The 25,455-nt window shown below is 41.2% G+C and overlaps 1 protein-coding gene across 1 annotated transcript in view; it reads left to right on the top strand.

Moving 5' to 3' along the window:
• The window catches only part of LOC115386896 (C-myc promoter-binding protein-like), an 86,356-nt gene that overhangs the window by 4,553 nt on the left and 56,348 nt on the right, over positions 1-25,455 (top strand). The window contains exons 2-4 of the mRNA XM_030089355.1: positions 2,364-2,366; positions 15,926-16,252; positions 21,180-21,426. Of these exons, the coding sequence (XP_029945215.1) occupies positions 15,942-16,252; positions 21,180-21,426 (558 nt within the window). The 5' untranslated portion in view covers positions 2,364-2,366; positions 15,926-15,941. The remainder of the gene's footprint in view (positions 1-2,363; positions 2,367-15,925; positions 16,253-21,179; positions 21,427-25,455) is intronic.

The raw sequence follows: 25,455 nt of genomic DNA on the forward strand, positions 1-25,455 counted from the left end.
TGACAGTAGTAACAGGTCTGTAGTCAATAATCAGATCGAGGTTTTCAAAAGTTTGTAATATCTGTTTATGGCCATGTTGCCCAGTCCTTGTTTGAACAGACTAAATTCACGTTATTTATGTTACAAAAAAAAGAATGCTCATCCCTTCTCCTGAATTATTTCTGTGCGTGAGCTTACATTGTTTATGAAAAAATGTAATAAAAACGAACAAACAGACCAGGCCTCTCGTCAGAACTGTTGTCACGAAGGTTGAACTGTTTTAGTTTTGCCTTTTAAGTATATCTAAGTGGACATCTATGGCCATTGAGGAAGTATGACAAAGGCTTTGTCACGCTGAAATGAAGGCAACCCACATGATGAAACTATCCACAAGCTCTTTGTACTTCTGTCAGTTTGGGACAACATGTTTATAATTAACCTTGTTGAGGTTCTTTTTGTTTTCTTCCTTTATTTTTAAAAGGTGAAACCAATTAGGAGAAAGGTTCATTGAATTTGGCGACCCTTCAAGAAACTGACACAAATGAATGGAAAAATCTGGAGGTTAGCGCACAGCTTTCTCGTCTTTTTTTTTTTAATGCAGCTGAAAGGTAATGTTATACAAGTGAAAGGGAAGTGCTACAGGTGTGCACGTTGCACGAGTGAGAATAGGAAACACGTTCCCAGGGAGTACCATCCACAAACACTAATTAGCTGTAAGCTCAGAGTATTGTCTGCTGGGAGAAAGGCAGGATGCCTCCTCTGTTGGTGGGTGGCATCTGGTGTTCAACAAAATGAATTTGGGTGCTGATCACATCTTGAACAACACTAAGTGTGAACTAAAAAAAATGAGGTCTGGTACTGTCAGAAGGATCAGAGCAGTTTCAGTAATGTTTTAAGAGTGTGACATGCTTGAGAGGCCATAATATTGTGACTGGTAATGAAGTGAAGTGAATCGCACTGATTATCTTGTTATCATGGTTCTTTCAGCAGGGAAGATCTATTGGGCAGCAGCGGGCCACTCTGACGTCAAAGTGGATGTGTTAGAAGCAGGAAAAATGGACAAGCGTAAACATATGAGCGAGTTTGGCAAGGTCCGCATTGTGATGACTGTTTTCCTGAGTGAGAGCCTCTCCAAAACTGCAACTCTTGTGAGACGCTCCCACTTTGTATCTATCCAGTCAGTGGTCCAAACAAGGAAAAGCAGGGAAGTGGCTAAGGGGTCCTGAGCAGCCAAGTCTCACTGATGCACTTGGAGCACAAATCATGGTGTGTGAAGTCCAATCCAGCAGTCAGGCCACTTTGGCTCAAACTGCTGCAGATATTATTGCTGGTTGCTATTGCAGGCATTGTGCTGATTTAGAATATGTTCCTTCATGAAACCTTTGGTCCTGCCATCCATGTGAATATTACTTTGACGCTCCCTTCAACACTCTCAGGAATCATGAACACCTGTCATTAAAAACAGAAGAATGACCTTTTTTAGTTGGCTGTTGTGTTCTGCCAGTAAGCAGAAGTGGTTTAAGAATGCTTCATGAAACTCAAAAATTAACTTGAGTGTTCACTTGCCCTCGAAACCGTGTAGACTTCAATCCAACCAAGTATCTGTGTGATGTGCTGGATACAAGACTGATTCATTTAGGCCCCACATTGCAAGTTGCAGAACTTCAAACATCTGCTGTTAACCTCTTGTTTCCAGATTACACCAGACACCATCAGACGTCTCATGGAGTCCATGTCTCCATGAGTCGGGACTGATTTGGCACCTCAGGTTGACCTTTGCAGTGTTGCATTGTGTTACTGTACAGCTACGATGGTGCTGTTCTTTCCATTTCACAAGAAAATATAGAGTACTTAAATAAAGAATTGGCTGAAAGGAGAGCATGAACTTAAAAGAACATGAGGTAAAAGGTAAAGAAAACATATGTGATTGATGGTATTTTAGTAATTTTAGCTGAATGGGAGGCTCGAGGGTTTATATTTTGTTGTTATAATATGAAGTGATCACAGGACAGTGAACCTTTGTGGACCTTGAATCGGAAAGGACAAAAAGTGGTGAAATATTTCCAATTCTCACCACAAACACCCCATGTGTTCAGCAGTTTTCGAGACATATGGCAAGGCCCATGTACACAAGCATTTTCTCTCTGCTAATTTACATTTAAATCTGATTTTCCGCTCTGTTCCACTTTGAGGAAACTTTGAGTTTCTTACTTTTAACTAAGACTGTGTTCCCTGTGGGCTTGCCACATGTCAAAACACCCACTGCTGAAGGTTGTAATTGTCTTACTCTCACATCACTGTTACCAATGTGTGGTCCGCTGGGTTCACAAGGGTAAAGGATTATTCCCCACAGTCTTTGTCATTACCAATCATTCGAAATGAAGTGGGTGCTTATCAGAGGAGAGACCAAAGACATTGCTAAATCAAAACTGCCATACTCCACAGTTTAACAGCTGTGAATGAGAGGAGGGATACTAATGGGCGTGGTTATACAAATCACTTTTGTGTGTAAAGCTGCAGCTTGCAGAATAGTTTGCTGCCAACCAGGGAATTAACAGATCAGGCCGGGAGATGAGGTGAGTCGGTAAGATCACGTTTCCTTGAAGACCAGGTCTTTCATTCCTACGTGGCGTTACATTTGCATTTCCCTGAATTAATACAAAATCCTTTCTAATTTCTTGTAGAAGACTAAAGGCTATGTTTAATTCTCAAATTTACCTTAATATCCACCCATTGACAAATCGCTGTGAACAGTTTTAGAAAAAATATTTTTCCATCCTGCAGCTGTTTTTGTCCCCCATTGCAGGCTTTAAAGTGTGGCTCCCTCTTGTTAAGGTGTCTCTGAGATTATGTGCAAAATCAGTCAATGCAAGATAAAGTGTGCAGATTTTGCTCCACAAATGGGTTCAACTGATATCTAGGTCTCTCCTGCTAAAAGCAGACTGCAGTGAGGAATTCAGCAAGTGGAACATCAAGTGCTGAAAAAGATATCAGAACAAACGGTTGGAGGAAACTGCCTCAAAATATGAACTCAACTCATTAAAAGAGCTGAACACCTAATTGAACCAGCTCCTGTTGTCACTGATCATGGCTCATGGCACATTTGTGGGTTATGCAAAGGTTTTATTTATTCATTACAGAAAACACTGATGGGTTTTAAATTGGTTTTAAATTCAACATCCACTACCTTGTCAACATGTTTGCAGCTACAGTATTTAGGTATTTTATCATCATAAAAGTCAACTTCAAAAGTGAGAAATTGGTTTTAATTTTAAAAAGAATCTTATTTTTAAATACCAAGAAAATATGGTGGAAGATACAAACTTGGCTGCCTGAAAGAAAGCATAATCTCTCGTCCATCTTGATAATTGATGTACCTTGCTGATTCCGAGATCGTCTCTGCAAGGTAGAGGTGGCTGAACAAGTAGCCATGCAATGGATTTTAATTTAAAGTGTACCGCATTTGGCACTTTTCACATTCCTGTCTGTTTTGTCCAAACTACGAACAGTAGATTGATGCCAGTCACAAATCACATTAATAAATAGTCATTCTAAACATTGATCTGGATGTTGGTTATGTAATCTATTTGGAGTCTGTAAATATGTGACCATGCTTTGATCTTCACTGCTTTGGTAGACTTACAGGATTGTGTAATCTTTGCAGAAATCCTGTGTGAAATTTCAGTTATTTAAGGATGATTGTTTGGGCTGGAAGAGACGAACTGTGTAATTTGGGACATTTTGACGTGGCACTTTTTTTTTTTTTAAACAAAATATATCTCATTAAAGGTGCATTAAGGAGTTAGCACGTTTTATGCAAAACAGCGCCCCCTGCAGGCCTTGGGCATAATGCAGCTTAGTGAAAAACTCGTGCCTGTGGCTCGCGTGCACGGAAGAGGGGATCTCCTTCCTCGCTCTTTTTGTAGCGCTCAAGTAAAATTTAAGTTTCTTTTACCTGGTGGAGTCTGTGCTGGAGTTGTGGCAGTGCTAGAAGCCAGTCTTTTCTTACTTTCTGGAAGATCCTGCTCAGTTCTTGCTCACTAAGCATCTGGCGGAGTAATGGCGGACAAAACGAAACTTAACCAGCCGGAGCGCGCATTACGTCATTCCTTTCAAATTACCCCGAAAAAAATTCTGGTGCCGGACCGGCACTGTGACTTTCAAGTGACAATTTAGCGCTGTTAGAGGTACTTGTAATGAATATGTCAGGGCACATTGTACACATCATTAAAAATGTGTAACATATTTATGGTGGAAAATAAGTATTTTTAAGGTTGAAAAACTCCTTAATGCACCTTTAAACAGTCACAACAGATAGAAGGTGAAATGCCCTTTTATAACAACTTAGAATTAAAGCTTTAGTTTTCTTGGTCTATTAAAATGTGCTTTGAAACAATGTAATTGATGTTTCATTTTGTCATATTTACATGATTCTGGTACAGTGTTGCAGGAGGCATGTTGGTCATTGGATTGACATTTTCAGTCATCTTTCAATTTTCATGTGCTTCATGTTGAGCTTCATGTGCTTTTCCTAGTTACCTCCGCCATGGAGGTTATGTAATCACGTCGGTTTGTTGGATTGTTGGTTGGTCTGTTAGCAACATTACGGAAAAAGTAATTGACGGATTGCAATGAAACTTTGTGGAAAGGTGGGTCTTGGGCTAACTTAGAATCCATTAAATTTTGGTGATGATCCGGATCACTGCCTGGATCCAGGAATTTTTTAAAGGATTCTTTATCATTGAGAGATAGGGAGTCTTTCACATAGTTGGGCAGGCCCGCTGACAGGGTGGGACAAACGCCTGGTTCACACAGGACACGCCGCGCGTGGAGGCGGAAGTGCGAGCTGCTATGCACGCGGCGCTGTCCCGCACCTCTTGTATGAACCGTCGGATAGGTTAACAGGGGCGCCGATCTGACAGTCGGTGCGCGGCGCTTCCCACTTCCGCGTCGGAAGCAGCGTGTCCTGTGTGAACCAGGCGTTTGTCGCCCCCTGTCAGTGGGCCTGCCCAACCATATCAAAGACTGCCCTATCTCTCAATGATAAAGAATCCTTTAAAAAATTCCTGGATCCAGACAGTGATCCAGATCATCACCAAATTTTAATGGATTCTAAGTTAGCCCAAGACCCACCTTTCCACAAAGTTTCATTGCAATCCGTCCATTACTTTTTCCGTGATCTTGCTAACAAACCGACCAACCAACCAACCAACCAACAAACTGACGTGATTACATAACCTCCTGGTGGAGGTAACAAGTTTAAGTAGGAATGTTGCAGTACTTGTGTATTACGTCTTGAATTTTAGTGAAGTAACAGGATTGTTCTTGCTTGCACAACAGAATCGATGTGCTCTGCTTCCACTTTGCCTCTGTTGAGGTTATGTTCACTAGACTTGCTGTAGTTATAAAAACAAATTCTTAGTATAGAATAACATGAGTTATCCAAGTTATCCAAGTGTGTTGAGTTGATGTGATTTGACAGAGCTGTGGAAACTGTGAAGAGTGCTTCTTCTCTCTGACTGGAGCCATTAAGCACACAACAGACTCATCACACAGTTTTGGCAATGATGACTTTCCTTTAGGCTTCATTGGGATGTCATGATTCCGGAAACTTGAACAGATGTTCATTAAAAAAAAAAAAAAAAGAAAGAAAGAAAGAAGGAAAATTGACAGATTGCATCAGTCACTCCTTATTGCGAGTTTTCACAATACCAAACATAAAAAAATATCAAACAAATGAAACAAATGAATATATTAAAAAAATAAGTTCAATGAAACGGATTATTTAATTGAAAACTACAGCGAATGTCACCAGTTTTCACTCTGTCTTCTGTTATTTGGGAACTCATCAAGCCTCAAGCAGTGATACTACACATTTTATAATTATGTTATGAGATTACAGTGGACTTATCATGCGTTACTTTTGTTTGCAGTCGTGAACCTGTGTATCAACTGTACATCTTTCTTGCTCATTGAGCTAACTGCTGGCTGGAGTTGTCTCAAAAGTTGCTAGTTTACTCAAGGAGGAGTGCCTCATTAATCTTGAAGTAAACAGCCTGAATGATGTTGAACTGCAAGTTGTATTTATTGGAGCCTGTATCTCCAATACTGGTGATGCATGAACACTAGCTTACCTTTATCAGAGGTGACTGCTGACGTCGACTGAATTTTGTTAAGTTGCAGATGATCGGACAATATTACAAAGTCGTGCAGAATTCGTGGAGATTGGTTGAATTTAAATTGATTGTTGAAATTGCAGCGTTGCCACTTCTTGGAGGAACTGATGAATTTATGGGCTTAAAACTGCCTTGAAATGCAAAAGATCACAAATATAAACATGCAATTCAAAATGTGATTAATTGCGATTAACAACATAAATTGCGTGAGTAATTGCCATTAAGAAAATTAATAATTTGTCAGCTCTGGTTTTTTGTTTCCGTTTCTTCTTTTTGTGATTATTATTATTTTTTTTTTTCAGAAAGTGCTTATATCCATTTATAATGCATATTTTTATATTGACGTACCACATTTTTTAGATTGTAAGTCATTAAGTTGTACAATACTTTTCTCAAGTCAAGGCGGACTTATTGTTGGCCCATGCATTTGTACTTGTTAGCTGTGCCTCCTTTACCAAAGAGAACCAGGCCCAGCCTCACTTTTGTTTGCATTGACCTGCACCCGCCTGCTTGGAGATGCTCTCCAATTCATTTGCCCTTTTATTTATTTATATATTCCGGATATAATCAAATAGTGAGGTTAATGGTATGAGCTGCCAGCAGGTAAAGCTTGTCTGCTGTGTCTCACACTGCTGAGTCCTCATCCATCATGATGTGTGCTTAATTATCCATAACAAACACACCGCGGTCCTCTGCTCAGGCCCGACCAGACAGAAAGGTTGCATTAAACTTGTGCTGCATTTCAAAAACATCCTCTGAAATTTAGGTCAAGACTTTGCAGAAAGTTTTTATATATTTAGATTTTTTTTTCTTCAGGCACTTGATATGCTCCCCAATGCATGCAATTCACACTGATGCAGTGTACAGGCCCATTAGCATATTCATACCGTGCAGGTTAGTCTCTGCAGGGGCCCAAATTGCTAACCTTGACACTGTTACTTCCATTTTCTACCCCCTTGATCTTTCCTTTGCTTTTATTATCTGTTTCATAGCCACTTTGCTCATGTGGAGGGAAGCAGAGAGTGTTTGTGGGTAAAGCCACAGTCCTCGGTCCAGAGGAGGGTTATTGCAGATTCAGTATGGCAGCCACAGTTAAACCTTTGCTTTTTTTTTTTTTTTTTTGGGGAATAAACCAACCTTGATGTTTATTTGTTGGCATGATTGTTGTTTCACATTTTTCAAAGCTGGGGCACTTTTATATTGTGTTTTTAATAACTGGTAGAGACAGTCCTGTCACTATCGTTATTTATAAGGTCAGAGCAGAGTCTGCTGCAATCCTCAAGAGACGAAATGGAGAGAGAGAAGAATAAGACGTAAAAGGTCTGTGCATTGAGATGGCTGTTTCCCAAATCCATTTCCTCTAACATATGCTCTTAAATTTAGTCAGTGTCAGTTTTTTGAGACATATTTTTTATTGGTTTTACCTTGAAAACTAAGCAGTCTTCATCAAAGAGCATCGGTTCATAAACAGGATAAATTGCAAAGAAATTGTTGTTTGGTGAATAATTTCCTCTGCTAAATCAAAAGAAATGTTTTGCATCAACATGTATCATCACATACCAGCTACATAGTCAAAGTCTTAGTCATACTTGACTCAAGTCGTACATCCTTCTTCTGTTCCACTTTATGCAAGGTAGGGTTGCAAGTCGATCTCAGCTTACTGTTACTGAAAGCCATGTACATCCTGGACCAGTCACCAGTTCATCATAGAGCAAACACAGACTTACAGACACACAGTTCAATTCAAATGTTTGTTTTTGGAAATACACATGGTGAGAACATGCAAACTCTGACCAGAACTGCCCCAAACCAGGATGGGCTCAAACCACTGATGTTCTCATTATGAGGCAAGAGTGCTAACCACTAGACCACTGTCCATTTGTTGGGTTTCGTTCTTTGAGCTTTGGATGACTGTGAAGAATTTGGCCCTGTTGACACAAGAATTTTCTGCTGGTTTTTGGTTTTGTTTCAGAAGAGTTATGGTTTTAGATGGCGACGCATACGAGCACTGTCCTCCCGGGAATGCATGAAATGATGAACATGCTGTAGTTTGCATGGTAGGCCACTGGTTGGTGGTGTTTTTTTGTCATGTAGCCATGCACACACATGCACTCAAAGAATACAATGAAAACACTCAAGCATGTTTAGCTTGTTGGCTAACTCAAAGCAATTGTTTAAAAAGGAGCGCTGTTAAATTCAGGGAGCAGCATCAGCAGAACTCTATTCTTGATCGATTCATACCAGAACAGAAAGTCTTTTGACTCACTGCATTGTTCATGTTTGATACTGCACAATTCAGAAAGGCTGAGTTTTCCTTGTGCAGATGAAGATATAAGCATTTTAAGAAATGTTGCACTCTACAAGCGGTTTTCAAAAAAACCTCCATTTTAGAGCCTCCCAACACCGTAGTCACATTTTCAGCCAAAATGCACGTTTACAGTTTTCACTTGAAAACTTTGTGTAAAAGAGGGCCAACGCTATGTCAGGATCAGCATTTCTCTCACAGGCATCAGAGGAGTTTGAGTCAAGTGTCTCTTATTGTTTTTCCTGGGGAGTTTAAAAAACAAGTCAGGTGTAGGGATTTCAGTTTTCCATGCAAAAGCTGATTTCTCACAAAGGTCGTCTTTCCCCCAAATGTTACATGACCCCGATGCTGGCCAAAGACCAAGGAACGAACGCCCACCCCTCTGGGATAACTACAAGCAGATGCTTGACTTCCTACTGGGTTGTGTTTATGTTCTTGAGCACATTCCTTTTCACCTCCTCCACGTGTCTGCCCTGCTGTGGCTGTCTCTGAGCCGAGTGTCGGTGCAGCTGGACCCGAGAGGGGTGACCGGCCCGACGGGGCCTCAAGCTGAGTACCTCTTTAGTGAATTTCATTGGCCACAATTCCTGTGAAGTCGGGACAGCTGGAAATAGTTTCCCCTGTCACGTTTACTTTAACAAAACCCTTGTGGAAGTGAGTGGAGGCCTGTTGGTTCTGGACATCTTATCGAGCTCCTCCCTGGGCTCCTACTGCGGTAATAAGTCACTGTGAAGCTCTTGTCTGCGACTCTGGCACCAAGCCCTTTATGTGTCCAAGTTTAAAATTTCTGGGCCTGTGGCGCTTCCTCTGGCTCCCACACTGCTCTCTATCCTGTACAATTAGTGTGAAGACGCAACAGTCAACCTCCAAAGCCAGATAATCAGAGTCATAGTATGAGGTACCTTTACTGACAGCCCACACAAATGCAACAAACAACTAAACATCAGTACTGCAGTCCCCCTGGCAGAGGTCTCTGCAATGTAGAAAGATTTTTGTGCTGCAGTGGTTAACACTCTCTTCCTCACAGCATTAATGGCCCTGATTCTCGGTTTGTTACCTTTCCATGTGAAGTTTGCATTGTCTCCCTGTGCTCTGAGTTCACTTCCCATTATGATTCTTTGAAAAAAGTGATTCAAAAAAGATGTATAAATTGTTATGCCTATTAGTTCTCCATTCCTTTTGAGATGATTATAATTCTTTTGTTATTCTTCTGTTGAGAAATTAGATGATCCATGTAAAAAAACGCGTGATGTACTCTAGTATTAAAATGTGGTGGTTACTTTTACTGATTTGATGCTCATAAAAAGAACACATTGAAGTAACTCTGGTGTTGTGTTGTTCTAGTCAGTCATGGCTTTCTTATTGATGTGCTCATATCGTATCATATCATATTGTTGCTGTGGCAGTTTAGCTGAGCTGTTAGCACAATATGGGTTTTTTTAATGACAGACTTACCCATAATAGGCAGACGATTTGTAGTCTAGATGCTCTTCAAAGAAAAACAGATTACTTTGGACCAGTGATTTCTCTCCCTGGTCAGCGTTGCAGCCTGAGTGGCTTTGGCCTTCTCTGGGAAGCTCAGTTTGACCCCATTGACTTTGGCCGATTGACCAGCATACACAGAAACCACCACTCACATAGACTTCCACTTGGTTTGTGAGCACATTTCAGATTCGAGTCTGGATGATTACTTGCTGATATTTACAAATAAACTGTCACAGCGAAGCTGTTGTGCAACGTCATGTTTTTTCCTGTTTCTGTTTAAAGCATTTAGTGGTCAAATGTTGATCTCAGTTTGACAAAGACAGATGGTCCTGAAAGTTTTGTGGAAAAGATCTCTTTGAGCATTTGTGATGAATGGAGCCACATCATAAATAATTCAGCAACATATGAGTTAATTCTGTAGTGCTTCAGGACCACTGTAATGGGCTCTAATGGCATTTAAAAAGGAATTCAGTTTGTCTTCTCTCTCTGGGCGTTTACTTCCAATCCAAGTCCAGCTTTCTCTTTCTGGTCAGTCTGCCAGGGCAGGAAGTAGAGCAGCCAATGAATTACGATATCTGACCACTTAAGCTGTGATGTAAATAATATTTTTTTATGTTCAGTGTGCGGCGTGAGTCACAAATCTGGATCTTTGGGACGCAGCTTTTGGAAGGGAATCCACTGATGATTTTTACATGAAAATTTCCATTGGCTTGCAGTGGAAGGGTGTTTCTCACTGTTATGCCTTCTCAGCACTTTAATGCATCTCTGTTCATTCTGCTGAGATAAAAACTTGTGCTAGAATTGGCAATAAAACTATTCCCATCTGTCTTGTTTTTGTATGAAGTACAGTATGTATTATGGATCTGAATCTGCTTCCAAAATCTCGCAGTTACCTTTACAAGAACATTCACTGTGGGATTAGTGGGCATTAACTGCGAGAGTAGAAATTCATTTTTTCCTTGCAGTCATAATGTGTCTGTATTTTTTTTTTTTTTTTTGTTGCTAGAAAATGCTTGCAGGTAGAGAAAGGTGGAAATAAGAGAGATTGTTTGATTTCAGGGGGCGTCCAGGATTGTCCCACCTCTGCAGTGCTTATAGATGCAATCCTTATGTAACTCGTGTGTCGTGATCCTGCTGTGGTCGGTGTGGTTTGTATTTTTAGCCGTCCAACGACATGGTCAGGATGAGTATCATTCTTTGGCCCGTCATGTGCCTCTGTCATCGTCTGAATGGGGAGGTGACGCCGCACAGCCCTCCGCAGCTCCGCATCCAAGGCACTGAAATAAATTAGGTCACCGTCTGTTTTTTTTTTTTTTTTCCGTTTTACATTTGTCATAAGCGAGGCGTATACTTGCTGTGCGCACCATGAAACGATACCCACGTCTGTTTATGTCAGCCAAGTCTCATGCGAAATCCCCCCGGTGCAATAAAGCAGCCTTCGTTTGCAAGAAACAAGATAGCTGCTGCACTGGCCGACACCCTGTGCTGTTCCACCCTTCCTTCCAGACCCATGTTATGGTCCTCTAGTGTTCTGAGCAGTCAGCATTCTCCTTGAATGAGAATGAATTACGACTGAGCTTACTTTGGGTAGTTGCAATTACCTGCTGCTTTTACACCCGACGTTGACAATCGGTGGCCTGCGGGCCACGAGCAGCCTCGACAGCTTTTCCTTGTAGACGGTGAGCCAATTCCCAGAAGAAATTACTTTATTGTTATCATAGCTTATGTGCTTCAAAAACTTGCTTGAAGTAGATTTATACATCAGTTGTATAAATTGTAAATAGTGTCTGAGCACAGCAACAAATCAAGATGAAATTAAATTTTTTTAAACTATAATGAGCAGTGGTATTTAAGACACACTATTTTGAAAGAAGTGCTCTGTCACAATTTGGCTCTCTATATGTGGCTGTGATAAATGTGGACTTCACATTGATCAAAGCACATATACTGAAGTTGTGAAGCGTCTCACCCTGTTTTCGTGTTGCACGTACTTGCAGCTACATTCACACTTGTGAAGTTCTCTGGCCTGGAATGAAGTCTTAAAAAAGTTATGTCTGGTTTGCTTTGTGGTTGCTGTGGAATTTCTAGCATCAGACCTTCAACATTTGACATATTGGACGCTGCTATAATGTGGAGAAGTCATCAAAACTTTCAATACTTGTGTGCCAGTGTTTTGTGGGACCTTTACTAGCACAGACTCTACCAAGATGCAGATACAGATTATCGAAACAATTTTTTCAAATACATGTTTTATGTGTACAGACGCACAGTTTTTAAACCTCCAAGTTATCCATTTGTTATTCTTAAAACTAAATGAATAACCTGGTTATTTTTCATTGTGTTCAATTCCCCAATCTATATAGAAAAGTTAGCACATGTCCCACATCCTGTGCTGTGAGTGTTACACTCATGTTTTGCAATAAGGAGTGCCCCAGGGGCATTTTTTGGTCAGCTGTGTGTGTGTTGGTCTGGCCGTTGAACTTGGACTGGGGTGTCAGAGTGAGTGTGTTGTGCAGATGTGTTTCCCTCAGAGGTTCTGAGTCCACCCTAAGAGAGAGAGAGAGAGAGAGAGAGAATGTTAACGCTTGAGTGCAGTTCATGGTCTGGACCAAATGAAAGAAAAGAAAAGAAAAGAAGTTAGCACCCAGATCCAGTTTGTGCTGTGAACAGAGCCCATGCTGGACAGTGTTTGTGGCAAATTTTCTTTGACACAATTATAACAACACTACTGTGAGCTAAATGCAGCATATGGATGCCAGATTGTTGTGATGAGATATTTACCACTTCTCTGCTCTGTGCGTCAGTTACTAGATACTTCTGTTCTGTATAATTTGCTTTAAACTCTTTGGTCTGTTCTGTGTTCATATTTCCATCAGACTTCAACTGCACAAATGTACCAAAATTTAAACCTCCTACAGACTTGCTCTCCAGAGCATGAACTGTAGAAAACACTCAGGATCAGGTCGCAAAGCTGTGATGATAAGTGAATGAATGAGAACTTGAGGTTTTGTTTTATCAACGCGGACCAGACATAGATTGTCACATAAAATCAACTCGGTGCACTGTGACTGTCTCCTCACTGCTTTCTCATGGTGAAGAATTGATGAGGTGGGATGCATTTGTAATCTGAGTGAAGGAGCCAGAACACAGTGAACCAGCATTTTCTCACCATCTGTCAAAAGCTGGAAGTGACAGTCAAAGAAAGAATGGCACATTGCTCTGTGTTTGTGTGTTAATGAGTCTCATTAACCCTGCGAAGATCATTTCATTATGTTAATAAACATCCATCTTTTTCTTACCAAATGTTGAGCCCAAACAGCTTACCACTCACAACCACTTATTGGATTAAAAAAGAAGAGAGAGAAAGATCTGGTCTCCCTAATGAAGAGAACACTGTTCCATCTGCTACTGCCTGCAGCATAAATGACTAAATTCTTAATCCACATAACTTGATGTCAAATATAATTGAGCCGTTTTTTTTTTTTTATGTTGCAGCATGCAGACCAGGAATCATTTAAAACACCCTCGTTGATCTGAATTGAAGAATTTTAAAGACCGTTTTCTGTACAGTTTTACAATGGGAAATATAAAACTCCGTGCAGAAAGGCTTGGCCCATATTCAACATATTGCTGTAAGGTCGGAGAACTTAACCACTATACCTCCATGTGGCCCATGAAACTGAGAAACGCAAATGCTATCCTGTTTTTCAGGATATTCTTTTATTTCTGGTTTTCCTCAGCTGCCCTGGTTTCCGTCCACGTTTCAAAAACATTTCAGGTTAATTGGTGACACTAAGCTGCCCGTAGGTTTTCATTGTAAGTGTGTGGTCCTGTCCCATCATGCTTGCCCTGTGGTGGGCTGGCGACGGGTCTAGGGTGTACCCTGCCTTCATTTATGCTCAGCTGTCGACGCTGTATTGTTGCTGTCTGAGTTTTGAAGAAAATACATAGACATTGCCAAATAATGTCTTTTGCCAGATAATAGGTCAAAATGTCCTCATGAGAGCTAAAATCAGAAAACGACTGTCAGAGAATGGTGAATCACTTACAGAGGTCACAATCGAGAAAGTAGCTGTCACTTTTAATCTTTTTTTTGGGACTCAAACCCCGTCACTCTTGATGAGGTGAGTAAAAGGAACCGTGTGCTCTGAAGATGTGATGGCAGCTGAAGTTTAACTTGCACAGCATCGGACAGAGTTTTTTAACCCTTTCCCCTTGGGCAAGTGCATTAAGACAAGCCAACACACCCCTCTAATTAAAGCTCTCTTCCCACGCCCTCTTACTGCATGCAGCTGGAATCACTGGCCTTGTCTGGTTGAGTTACTCACAATTAAGCTGAGTAAAAATGTTTGAATCACAAAATCTGTTTGTAATAAAAAGGCTATCCAGTGAGAAATGGTCACTGAGTTTGACGCCAGCAAGGGGATTTTTGATTTCGTGTGAAAAGTTAAACACAGTTCTGTATATATGCTGAGTATGTGCACATTTCCCAACTTTTGATTAAACCCAGTGAGCTCTTCTGCTGCTTCATGACTTATCGGTAGAGGAGGACAACATTTTATTTTAACCCTCAGAGACACGCTCGTGTCTGAAAGCTTGGCTTACACTGTAAGATAAACAAGATACTGTGTTCAACAAGTCTCAAGTAGTTTAGTTTTGAGCTAAACTTAAATATACAATGTAGTGCCTCATTAATCATATCAGGCCTTTGGTTTAAGTAGTTTCAATGGTAGCATCCAAGTGAGTACCAGTTGATTTTGTTGACGTCTTAATTATTGTCAATATGTGATGAGTTATCGTTTTTTTAAATTTAATAAAGTAATGAAGAACATCATTCATTGCCCTCCTGTTTGCCTCTATTTACATTTTTGTTATACTTTCATCAAAACCAAACCGCAAACTCCAACAAAGCTTCAGAAACCATTTTTATTCAGAATGCCTGCAGTCACAGTTTAATCTTATTTCATTTATTCAGTTTGTTCTTATAATGTTGGTCCAAATGCAAGTGAAGTTGTTTTGTCTGATTTGCCAACCTCACTGGTTCCAATTAATTTATTTTGCTGAGATTGACAGGGCGATTGTTCCAGAGCAGTTTAATGTGAAGAGCTGAATCGACGTTGCTCTGAAAATTCAAAAGGCAGCAGGCAGACTCAGACATTCTTCTGTCCTCAGAAACATGTTCTTTTGTCTTTGTCATTTCGGACCTTGTTTCAAGTTTTCAAAGGATTGCCACTTGATCCTGACGACATCTTGATTATTGTTAAAATAAGACCTGTTTTCATTCTTCTTTCCATTAAATGCCACTTAACCTGTGTTTTATTGGTATGTGTTCGCTTTGGTGTGTCTTCAGGAAGATTATGTAGTGCAGTCAGAACACACTCTTCACCGGATAGCTTAAGAAAACTATTGTTTTGGCTTTGATGGCTCACCTTAGTAGTCTCCGTGATAACACAAAGCTGTTAAGCTGAGGTTTTTCATGTGGCTGTGGCCTGTAATTGAGGGTGAGTGTGAACGCCTTTTTAAAATGCATGCTCAGGTCTGTGAAGCCAGCCAGGCTTTAACTGCGCTCCTTCACTCTTGAGAGTCGGGGAAAGGTTCAAACTCTTTAATACCAACACCGATCTGTGCTCTCCAAAGCCTCCTGTGTCCTTGAGCCAGGACGGCCAACCAGCGGCTGGACGCTTGACCTGAAGGCACTCTGGTCGAAGACCTTCATTGATGTACCTAAAACTGCAAATTGTTTGGTACCAAAGCACATACCCTCTTCTCCTCCTCACATATTGCCCTCCGTTTGCACATGCCCTTCTCCTGGCCTCCCCTTAGGAAGATTTATAACTTTCAGATTTTTTTTTTAATTTTTTTTATTGTTCTGCCAATGCAAGGACAGAAGAACTGTCTGTACTTACCTACTACCACAACAAAAACTAATCTCCCCTACCTGTCTCTCTGTCCTGTCTCCCTATCTCCTCTCTGAAGGCAGTTGGCGGGGATGGGAAATGATGGAGGACAAAGGCCCTCGTGTAGCCGACTACTTTGTGGTGGCCGGTCTGACGGACCCGTCCAAGCCGTTGGACCAGGAGATCCACTTTGATGATGTCTGCCACAAGACGGCCAAGCCCAAGGCGCCCATCACCGACGTGGCGCTGGTGATCCGGTCGATGGGCGAGGAGGTGCCGCCTGGGTTCACGTGCATTGAGACGACACCAACGGGCCAGTCGGCTGACCTCAACAATGGCGGCCTCATGGCACCTCAGATATTCCTTTGCTACAGGCGAGGCCGTGACAAGCCGCCACTCACTGACCTGGGGTGAGTACTAGAAGACTTGATCTTGAGCCCCCATCAACATGAATAGAAAACGCTTCCTTGCCCAGTCAATATGATTTTGTTAAATCAAATCTTTTAAAGCCTTGGAGAGTTATTCTCAGGAGTGCTTTGGATGTCCTCTCAGTGTAATGAAGTGGGGTAGCAGCGGCAGCGGCAGCAGCAGCAGCAGCAGCACTATCTTTAGCAGATAATATTTAAGGTTTACTTGTCGTCGTGGCCTGCTGATACTATTCTTCGGTGGATTCAGCAGATTTTTTGTGCTTTCTTTAAATATTTATGACCTAGAACATTTTTGCAAATAACATAGGTTGAAAACTGGTGCTTGAAAATCACTGTACATTCAAAAAAAAAAAAATGCTTTCCATCACTGATAAACAGATTATTTTAGTTAATCCTCTAGTTTATTCTTTTTGTTGCTGGGATTTCTGCTGATTGATATCCTTGAAGGCCCCACAGGAGATTCTGGGTACATCTCATTTCAATAGGTAGAGACAAAGAATAGGAGCTCCACTCATTAAACAGAGACTGAAGGTTCATCTTTGCTGCTGCTCCGTGTTTTAGGATAGTTTGAAAAACCTGTTGGATTACAAGTACCACTTGTTGAAAAATAGCAATAAAAAAAAACATTAAGAGGCTGCCTAATGTAATGCTGAAGCTGCAGTGATTTTATTTTGCTCCTTGTATTAAACCAAAAAAACCTTGTTCTTGAAAAAGTTTAGCATTTTATACCACAGAGGCGACCGATTCCTAACCCTAAATCCTAAATCTTGACCTTAACTTAACATACTCCAAATATGATTGTTCACTAAAGGCAGTACAAGTTTGGAGAAATAATATGTTATGTATCACCTTTTATTGCACACATTTTAAGAAATGTAATTACATTTGCTTGTCACCAGTACGTGTTGCAGATCATCTACAGTTGTCAGGTAAAGATATTACTCTAGTTTCAGGTCCCCAGGACACTAAGTAGGGTTAAAATGCTATGGAAATACTTTTGCTACTGGAGAAGTGAACATGAGGTTTGAACCTTGGGATTGGAGAGCAGGCAATTTTATGGCCAATACTACCATCAAAGCTATAAGTCTGTCTTACAATGTGTGCTTGATATGAATACATGTCACAAAAACAGCTTTGACCAAACAAGTGAGAAAAAAAAATTCTTTCTTTGAAAAAAAAAAAATCACCACATACATCCAATCCATTATGTGTGTTAAGGCCTTGAGTACAGTGAGCCCTGGCACAGTGTCCTTCTGCTTTGGAAAATGGAAAGAAAAAGCTCCAGCAAAAAAAGAAAAAAACGATTGAATAGATGGATGATGAAACTAGTTCAAACAGTTCATCCTGTGGGAGACAACAATGTGTGGAGCAGTTTTCAAAGAAATTCATGCAAGAGTTGTTGAGCTATTTTAAAAAATGCCACGAGTGTCATCCTCATGGTCTTCATGCTTAGGCGAGATGCAGAGAAAGTGCACAGTCTTGAGCCTGCATAAATGTTATTGACTGCAGTGTTGTTGTTGTACCTGTAGAACAGCTTGGTTTTGCTGCCATTGTTTGCCTTAGATTAACAACGAGTTGAAGCTCTGCATCGTGGATGTTGTTGCTTCTATAACTGGCAGCCTTCTCAATAGTGTGAAACCCTCTCGGCTCTTTCCTGTTCATGTGGGTAAGGTAAAGCATGAAAAGTAGCCCAGAAGAGCTGAAGTGTTCGTGACTTTGAGAAAGTGCTCCGCTGTGCCTGAAAATCCTCGGGGCACAGCAGTTTTCTGTCTCCCTTGCAGCCGTTTACCCGTTGTGATTTAGTGACAAAAAGTGAAAGTGAAGCGCCTTTACAGGTGTCGTCCTCAGCAGCATCCTTTGAGCCATGCAAATCCAATAGCGTTTGTTCAGTCTTCGCCTGGCAGAGGCGAGTGGTGACAGTGCTAAGGAGGCTGGTGCTGGCCCCTGACACTACAGAGCTCGCTGCTTATCAGGCACTTACATAGACTCTCTGCTCAGACCGTATCAGCAGCTTCCGTGTGCTGAGAGCTCAGCATGCAGCACTCTCCACAACTAATGGAAAGATGTGTTTGTGTGTGTGTGTGTCTAAGTGAACAGGCATATTCATCACTTTACATCTGTTTTATACCTTTTTGTTTCACCTGCGTGGAACAATTATAATTGAAGGTTTGCCGTCTTGTCTTGTGTCAATTTAATTTTAATAACTTGGGCCTTTTTCAGTGCAATAACGCTTATTATAGAATAACTTACCAGTCAAGTAATAATGTATGTTTTTTTCTCATGATAACATTCAGTCAAAATTGTAATAAGTTACTACATGATTGAATTAGCATTATGTCTCTTTGTGAAGCAGTTTGTGATTATTCTCTGTTAAAAGTGTACTATTAACAAAAAATGAATTAGTTTACATTGCAGACTTTTTTCAAAATGTAATAACTGCAACCAATAATGCAATAATACATAAGCAGAGCAGCACTTCTTGGACGTATAAACTTTTTTTGTTGATTTTATGCAGTTTTATTACAAAAAGTAGACATTGTGGTTGGGATAGTTGTCATCTTCATTCATCAAGGATACAAACTCTGTAACATTGTCTCAATCACATGGTTGTAAAAAAAATGTCACTAGTTTATTATTTTTTTGGCTTTGCTGTATTCATAATTGTTATTAGTTGCTACAGGGAGCCATAGGCCAGAACTTCTGTACCTTTTTCAAAAAGGCAGATGATTCATGGTGTCATTGGATCCAGTCAGTACATGTGTATCTACAACATTTTTGAATGTGAAAATAAAGAAAGATTTCATTTATGAAAGAACAAAAAAAAACAAAAACAAAAAAACAACAACAAACAAAAACAATTGTTGGCCTGAGTAGGGGACATCCTGGATTCAATCCCTCCTGGCAACTTGCTCCCTGAGTGTTGTTGGTATAACATCTTCATGTCCTTGAGTGTTTTGACATGTTATTTTGTATTCGCGGTAGGCCTCCAGCTAGAATGAAGACCAGCTCTTCAGAAATGAAATACCGTGCAAATCTCTGACCTCCTTACACAACTCTGTTTAGAGAAGTCTATTCAAGGTCTAATTTAGCAAACACAAAAGCCGCTTTGAAATTCTCCAGAATTGCTGGTTCTGTCAATAAAACGACAAATGTCAGCTGCAGTTGGGGAACTGCAGTGACAGAAAAAAAAATTGCCTCTGGTGTACCAGCAGCAGAGAGAAATCACCAGCGTAATGAGCGCCAGAATGACAAACAGGGAAAGAAGTATATACTACATCCCACAGCCACTTGAAATTGTGTTCTTTTTCAGCTGTCAGATATTGCCACAAAATGCTCTTGAGTTCACTTAAAACAGAAATGATGGATAATGGAAAGGCAAAGTGGCACGTTGAAAATTACTGCAACCACCGCTGAGTACTCTGCTTTTAAGTGGCTTGAATCACAGTCCCCTTCTGCTTAATTCTAATGTTGCACTGGGTTAATAAATAATAGCCTACAGTATACTGTACTTATGCTCACCTGTGTGAAGTGTGTAAGGGAAAGTAGAAATGAATATTTGTCATATACTATGTTGCCCTCAAGTGACTGCGTTTCTTACAATAAAGAGAAAGAGTGTATTTCAAAAGGAAGCAAATGTACATTGAACTCATTGTCCTCTGGGTGGACGAATGAATAGAAAACAGGCAGAGTGCACAGAAAAAAAATGTAACTATGCTGTATTTAATGAAAAAAACATTTATAATGTTTTTCCTGATTTTAAAAAAATGCATTGTTTGTATAAATAAAAAAAAACACATTTATAGTGTGCTGTTTTTAAAAGCCGACTCCGACATATGTCGTCTTCAGAGATGTTTCTGGTGAAGAAAAACGTCAAGACCGGTAGAGTACACTAAACAGATACATGGTCGAAAGAGTCAAAACTTTTCAAAGCACATTTCAGACTTAAGTATTTTAAACATTTCCTCAAAAATGTGTGTCATTATGAGCGATTAAAAACTTTAAGTCACAGTCTTTTGCTCCTCTGAAGGTTAGCTCTTTGCATCTCGGTATGTTGTATTCAGGTTGAACGTATTCTACTAGCTTGCTGATGGATTTACAGTCACTAAAGGTAAGCAGATGCAAATGCTGTGAGGTCAGTGCCATTATCCATTCATTTATCTTCTATACGAATTTATCCTGATAGACCCTGGACAGATTACCGGTCCATCACAGGGCAAACACATGGAGACGGACTAGTGCACCCACTCATATTCACACCTAGGAGCATTTTAGAGTCACCACTTAACCTCACATACTTGTTTTTGGACTGTAGGAGGAAACTTTTGACTCCCTCAAGATGAGCTGCCATGCAACTATTACCTGATGGGGACTTGCACAATGCAGCCAAACCACAAGTGTAACACTGAAGCCATTCATACAGCTTTCCTCTGCACCTGTCTGGGGTACCTGAGGCTGATCACAACTGGGAGGAATGCAGTATCTCCTGAAAACCATGCAAATTCCATATCGAACGGCTCCGAGCCCAAAGATGGTGAATTAACGTAACTAGCATGTGTGTGGATTGTGGGAGGAAACTATGGGGGGACGGAGGGAACGTGCTATCTCTACTCATCAAGGCCCCATCATCAAGAAGGTCCTGCTCTGAAACAACCCAACTTTTTAGTGTGACATCAATTTTGATTGTTCACACAAGGTTACAGTCATGGGAGAATTTATTAATGCCTCAAAAAGTGAAAATAAATATGTTAAAAAAATTGAAGGAAATACTATTGGATTTTAAAAAAAAGCTGTTTGAACACAGTAACAAAGCATTTACACTTTGAGCGTTTACACTGACTGAAGACTTTGATTGTCAGATGTGATACCATCATCCTGCACGGTAATCAGCGCCGTCTGCCTCTTCCTGCAGCGTGCTGTACGAGTGGAAGGAGCGACTGAAGCAGGGCTGCCACCTCATCCAGACCACACCCGCCGGCCGGCCTGCCAACATCAGCGGTAATTCCTCTCAGCGCATCTACGTCACCTACCGCCGGGCTCCCGAGAGCCAGCCGCACGCCGCCCTGGCCGTCACCGACATCTGCATCATCATCCCGAGCAAGGGAGAGACGCCGCCGCACACTTTCTGCAAGGTGGAGAAGAACCTGAACAGCAGCATGGTGAGGAACGAACAAACAAAAGCCCTTCTACGTTTGGTTTATTGTCATAATTTACAAGTCGTCCAGTGAGCCTTGCTCAAAGGGAGATGAGTCAATCAGCTGCAAAAAACAAAGAAAGCAACTTCTGCTTCCACGTCAGTAGGATGTAGATTAAAATACATTAAAGCACCTTTGGCAATCTCACCAGTAAACAGGAGTTTAAAAGAATAGTGAGACTTAAGATAGCAGGTCATACTCACACTTAAAGAAAAACTGCAAGTCTGCAAATTTTTGCATGTTTGACAAAAGTAACAATCTCACTGAAACTTAAGTTATTCTGACATTGACTTTGTTACTAATTTAGTAATAGTAATCAGTGGCTAGTTTGTTACCTCTTTGTTGTAATCACAAGAGCAGGATGAAATCAGCATCGCGAGCTGTGCCTGAGCTCAGAGGAGTGAGGGAGCCTTGTCTGACAGTGACGAATGGAGCTGCCACACTTCACTATTGTTAAGGAATTAAAAAAAAAAAAAAAAAATCTCAGCCTTGATCTCACTGCAGTTTCTCTGTTTTCTTTTGTACTGAAATGATGAGGAACGCGAGACCAGATAAAGAAAAAAGAGACTTATTCAAGGCTTTTTAACCCCCTTGCTTTAAAAATAATTATTTATAATTGTGGTTTTCAGCAGCTAAAACAGAGGCCCCTGCCTCCAGGTGAGGAGCTCAAACTGACTCGTGCATCCAATTATGAAAGCCAATCCTAAAAGCCCTCCGGTGGTCTCTTAGTGCCGCATGTATGTTTTAATTTTTTTTCATGTTGCTTCTTTTCAAAGAGGAAAGCAGAGTGTCTCTGGCCTCGTGGTCTCAGCTCCATTGTTTGTCTTCCTATTCTGACAGTTTTCATGCTCTTTCTACTTTTTTGTGTTATTCTCTTAATGTCTTTTTGTGTCCCCCTCTCAGCCACCCAACTACGTGCGTGCGCACACACACACACACACACACACACACACACACGCGCATTGAATTACTGTAGAAGTCGCTGCTGTGTCAGCTTGGGCTACATTTGCCATTTCCTCCAACAGGCAGCCCTCTCTTTGGAATGTGTGGCTGCACATTCCATCAGAGCTGGAGGAAAATAGGAGCCTCTCACAGTAGATTTCACTGCACTAATTTTTCAATCTGACTAAATTAGAAGTTTTGAAAATTATTTTAATAACTCATCCCTAAATTGAGCTGCCTAAAATCAGGTTTTCTCTCTCAGAGGCATAACCGCTTCACTCAGCATGCTGGTAGTTTAGTCAGTTTATGCAAATCCTTCAGTGCAGCGAAAGGCTCAGTCGCTACGAATGGGTTTGAACCAATTGATGGAAAACTATGTCTCAAATAAAACAGTGCTGTAATCTCGTTGATACAGTGCTGTTACAACTCAAATCTCACCTCATATAAGTCATTTAACATGCTCCAACTGTGTGAATAACTAAAATCAATCTTATGTCCTTCATGCCGGGCGGACAGTGTGCGATTTCGAGGGGATTTCACCACGATTTTGACGTCGCAGACCACGCTGCGTCATCGTGGCAACATCGTAGCGTCGGGACGTCAGGTCGGGAGGTCGTGAGCCGTACAGTGTGAGAACACTCACGAGGAAGGATTAATTGCTGCTACGTTCTAACGATAATGCTGCGACCTCCCGATCAAACTTCTGGCATGTCAGAAATTTTCGCCGTAGCCCGCACAGTGTGAGTGGTGTTACGTCACGATTCTACGTTCGCACCTGCGCAGAAGACGCCGGTGGAGCTAACTATATTCATCATAACGTTATCGGCTACAGATGAGGAATTCGCCGAGGTAGTATAGTGTTTAAAGGAACATTGGCTGACTCAGTGCGGCTCAACGCTAATGCTAATTGCTAATGCTAACGTGAAACTATCATAGCTACAGTAAAACAATATATAGTTTACATTAACGTTACCTCAAGCTCCTGATGAAGGATGGACATCCCATAACAACCTCGTCTCCTCAGCCATTCACATACCCAAATCCTTGTCTTTTTTTTTCAGTTTCAGCACAGAAGACAGCGCACACAACTGCAACAACTTGCTGCCTGCTCGCCGTCTTGTTGTCATGCACGCTGTGGTTGTCATAGGAACACGGAACCTTGGTTTTTCGTTGTTTACACTCAAGCACGTCGTGCCGTCACACGCCGACTGACGCCGTGGTTGTCAATAATCTTGACCGACAGCAGTCGTACAGTATGAGTGCACATGTTGTCGGGTCAGATAGAGTACGAGTGACGAACCCAATCGTGCAGTGGGAGCATTTCTCCGACAGTCAGATTTCTAAAATCGCACAGTGTCCGCCCAGCATTAGTCAACCCAGATTGTTTATTGTTGATTCTTGTGTTCTGCCAACTTTTTTCCACACACACAACTTAACACACAAGATCAGAGTTTCCACAGGTGATAAGACTATAATACTGTGTTTCCACCAGAAGTGGTGAACACGAATTCATTCGTGCGACAAATGAAATTGCGCAGCGCTAGACGCTCGAGTTTTATCGCTGGTACAAATTTGCAAAAAAACCCTCGCTGGGGCATCTCGTCACTCCAAGCCCTGGAGGAGGGCTATCAGGAGAACGCTGATAGGCTGTCATGGCGTTACAACATGCGAATTTGCTTGAAAAGTTCAATTATTTCAAGTCAAGCGGCCAGCGAATTTTCGCTGGAAACACTCGCCGCTGAATGTTGAATCGCGTAATTACATTTACCTTGTTTGTAATCTTGTCGCTGGAAAAATTTGCGTCGGTTCTGGTGGAAACACACCTTAAGGATAGATCATCTTTGAAATGAAGCCACGGTTTAGTACTGTCTAGTTCTTCAAAAAAAATCATGATTCAGATAATCAACAGTCTGAAAAGGTTCAATTGAAAATGACTGAATTAACAGCACAAAAAGGTTTTTCAGTTTTTAGGAGGAAAAATATTCTTGATGTGGAAAAAAAGTATTATTTGGATGGTTTCATTTATTTTACAAGGTGCTAGTAACTAAGGAAAATTTATTTGTATAGCCCTTTTCACAGAACAGTCGTCACAAAGTACTTCACAGTAGTAGAGAATCATGTAAAGATCAGAAATATAAAGATACAATAAGAGATCATATAAAGAAGCACATAATACCCAATACAGCCAAGATAATGCTCAGTCAGTTTGGACTGGAATGCTTTAATGTTTTTAGATGCTTTTTGAAAGCACCCAGAGAGCCCGGGTCTAAAGGAAGTTTGGGTAACACTTTACTTGAAGCCCCCCTGCATAACACATTATAAGTACATTCATAAAGCATTATAATGCCATTATAACATGTGTAGCTATAGTTGTAAACATTCATAGATGATCACAATGCCAGGACCAAACCCTAACCCTAACCCTAACCCTAACCCTAACCTTAATCCTATGCTGTATACTGCTGTATAGTGAGTTATAAAGCATTGTGATCATGTATTAGTGTTTATAACTACTTATAATGTGTTATAAAGAGGGGCTTCAAGTAAAGTGTTACCGAAGTTTGTTCTGAAGGAGAGGCACGGTGCATTTAAAGCTAGGGTCGGCGATCTTGGAAAACTAGCATGTAGCACGAATGTAGCATCTCCCCAAGGCTCCGCTTAGCTCCCACCCCATTGGAGGAGCTCCCATTGGGAGCGAACGCACTGGATGTGGAAGCGCCGCGCGCACGGAGTTTGTGATCGCCTCCAATGTTATTAACCTTTCTGACTGCCCGCACACAACGCGCATAGGAGCGCAGCGCGCCCGCTCCGCTTCCTTCTATTTTTCATGCGAGCTGCGAGCGCCTTGGCAACACGCGCGCGCACTGAACCAGGGCCAGTGCACGCCATTGAAATGTACGTGCAGGGGGCTGGTAGAACGGCGAAGGGATTTGATTGGTTTAAGAGCGGTCCGCGCCTTACGATTGGTCGGAGTTTTTACTGTCCTGTGGCCGCTACAGTTGTCAGATTTTTCCCGCACCTTTTTCCGTCCACATAATGTATTGACTTCTC

This window comes from Salarias fasciatus, chromosome 1 (genome assembly GCF_902148845.1).
Source record: "Salarias fasciatus chromosome 1, fSalaFa1.1, whole genome shotgun sequence".
NCBI classification, from domain to species: Eukaryota; Metazoa; Chordata; class Actinopteri; order Blenniiformes; family Blenniidae; genus Salarias; species Salarias fasciatus.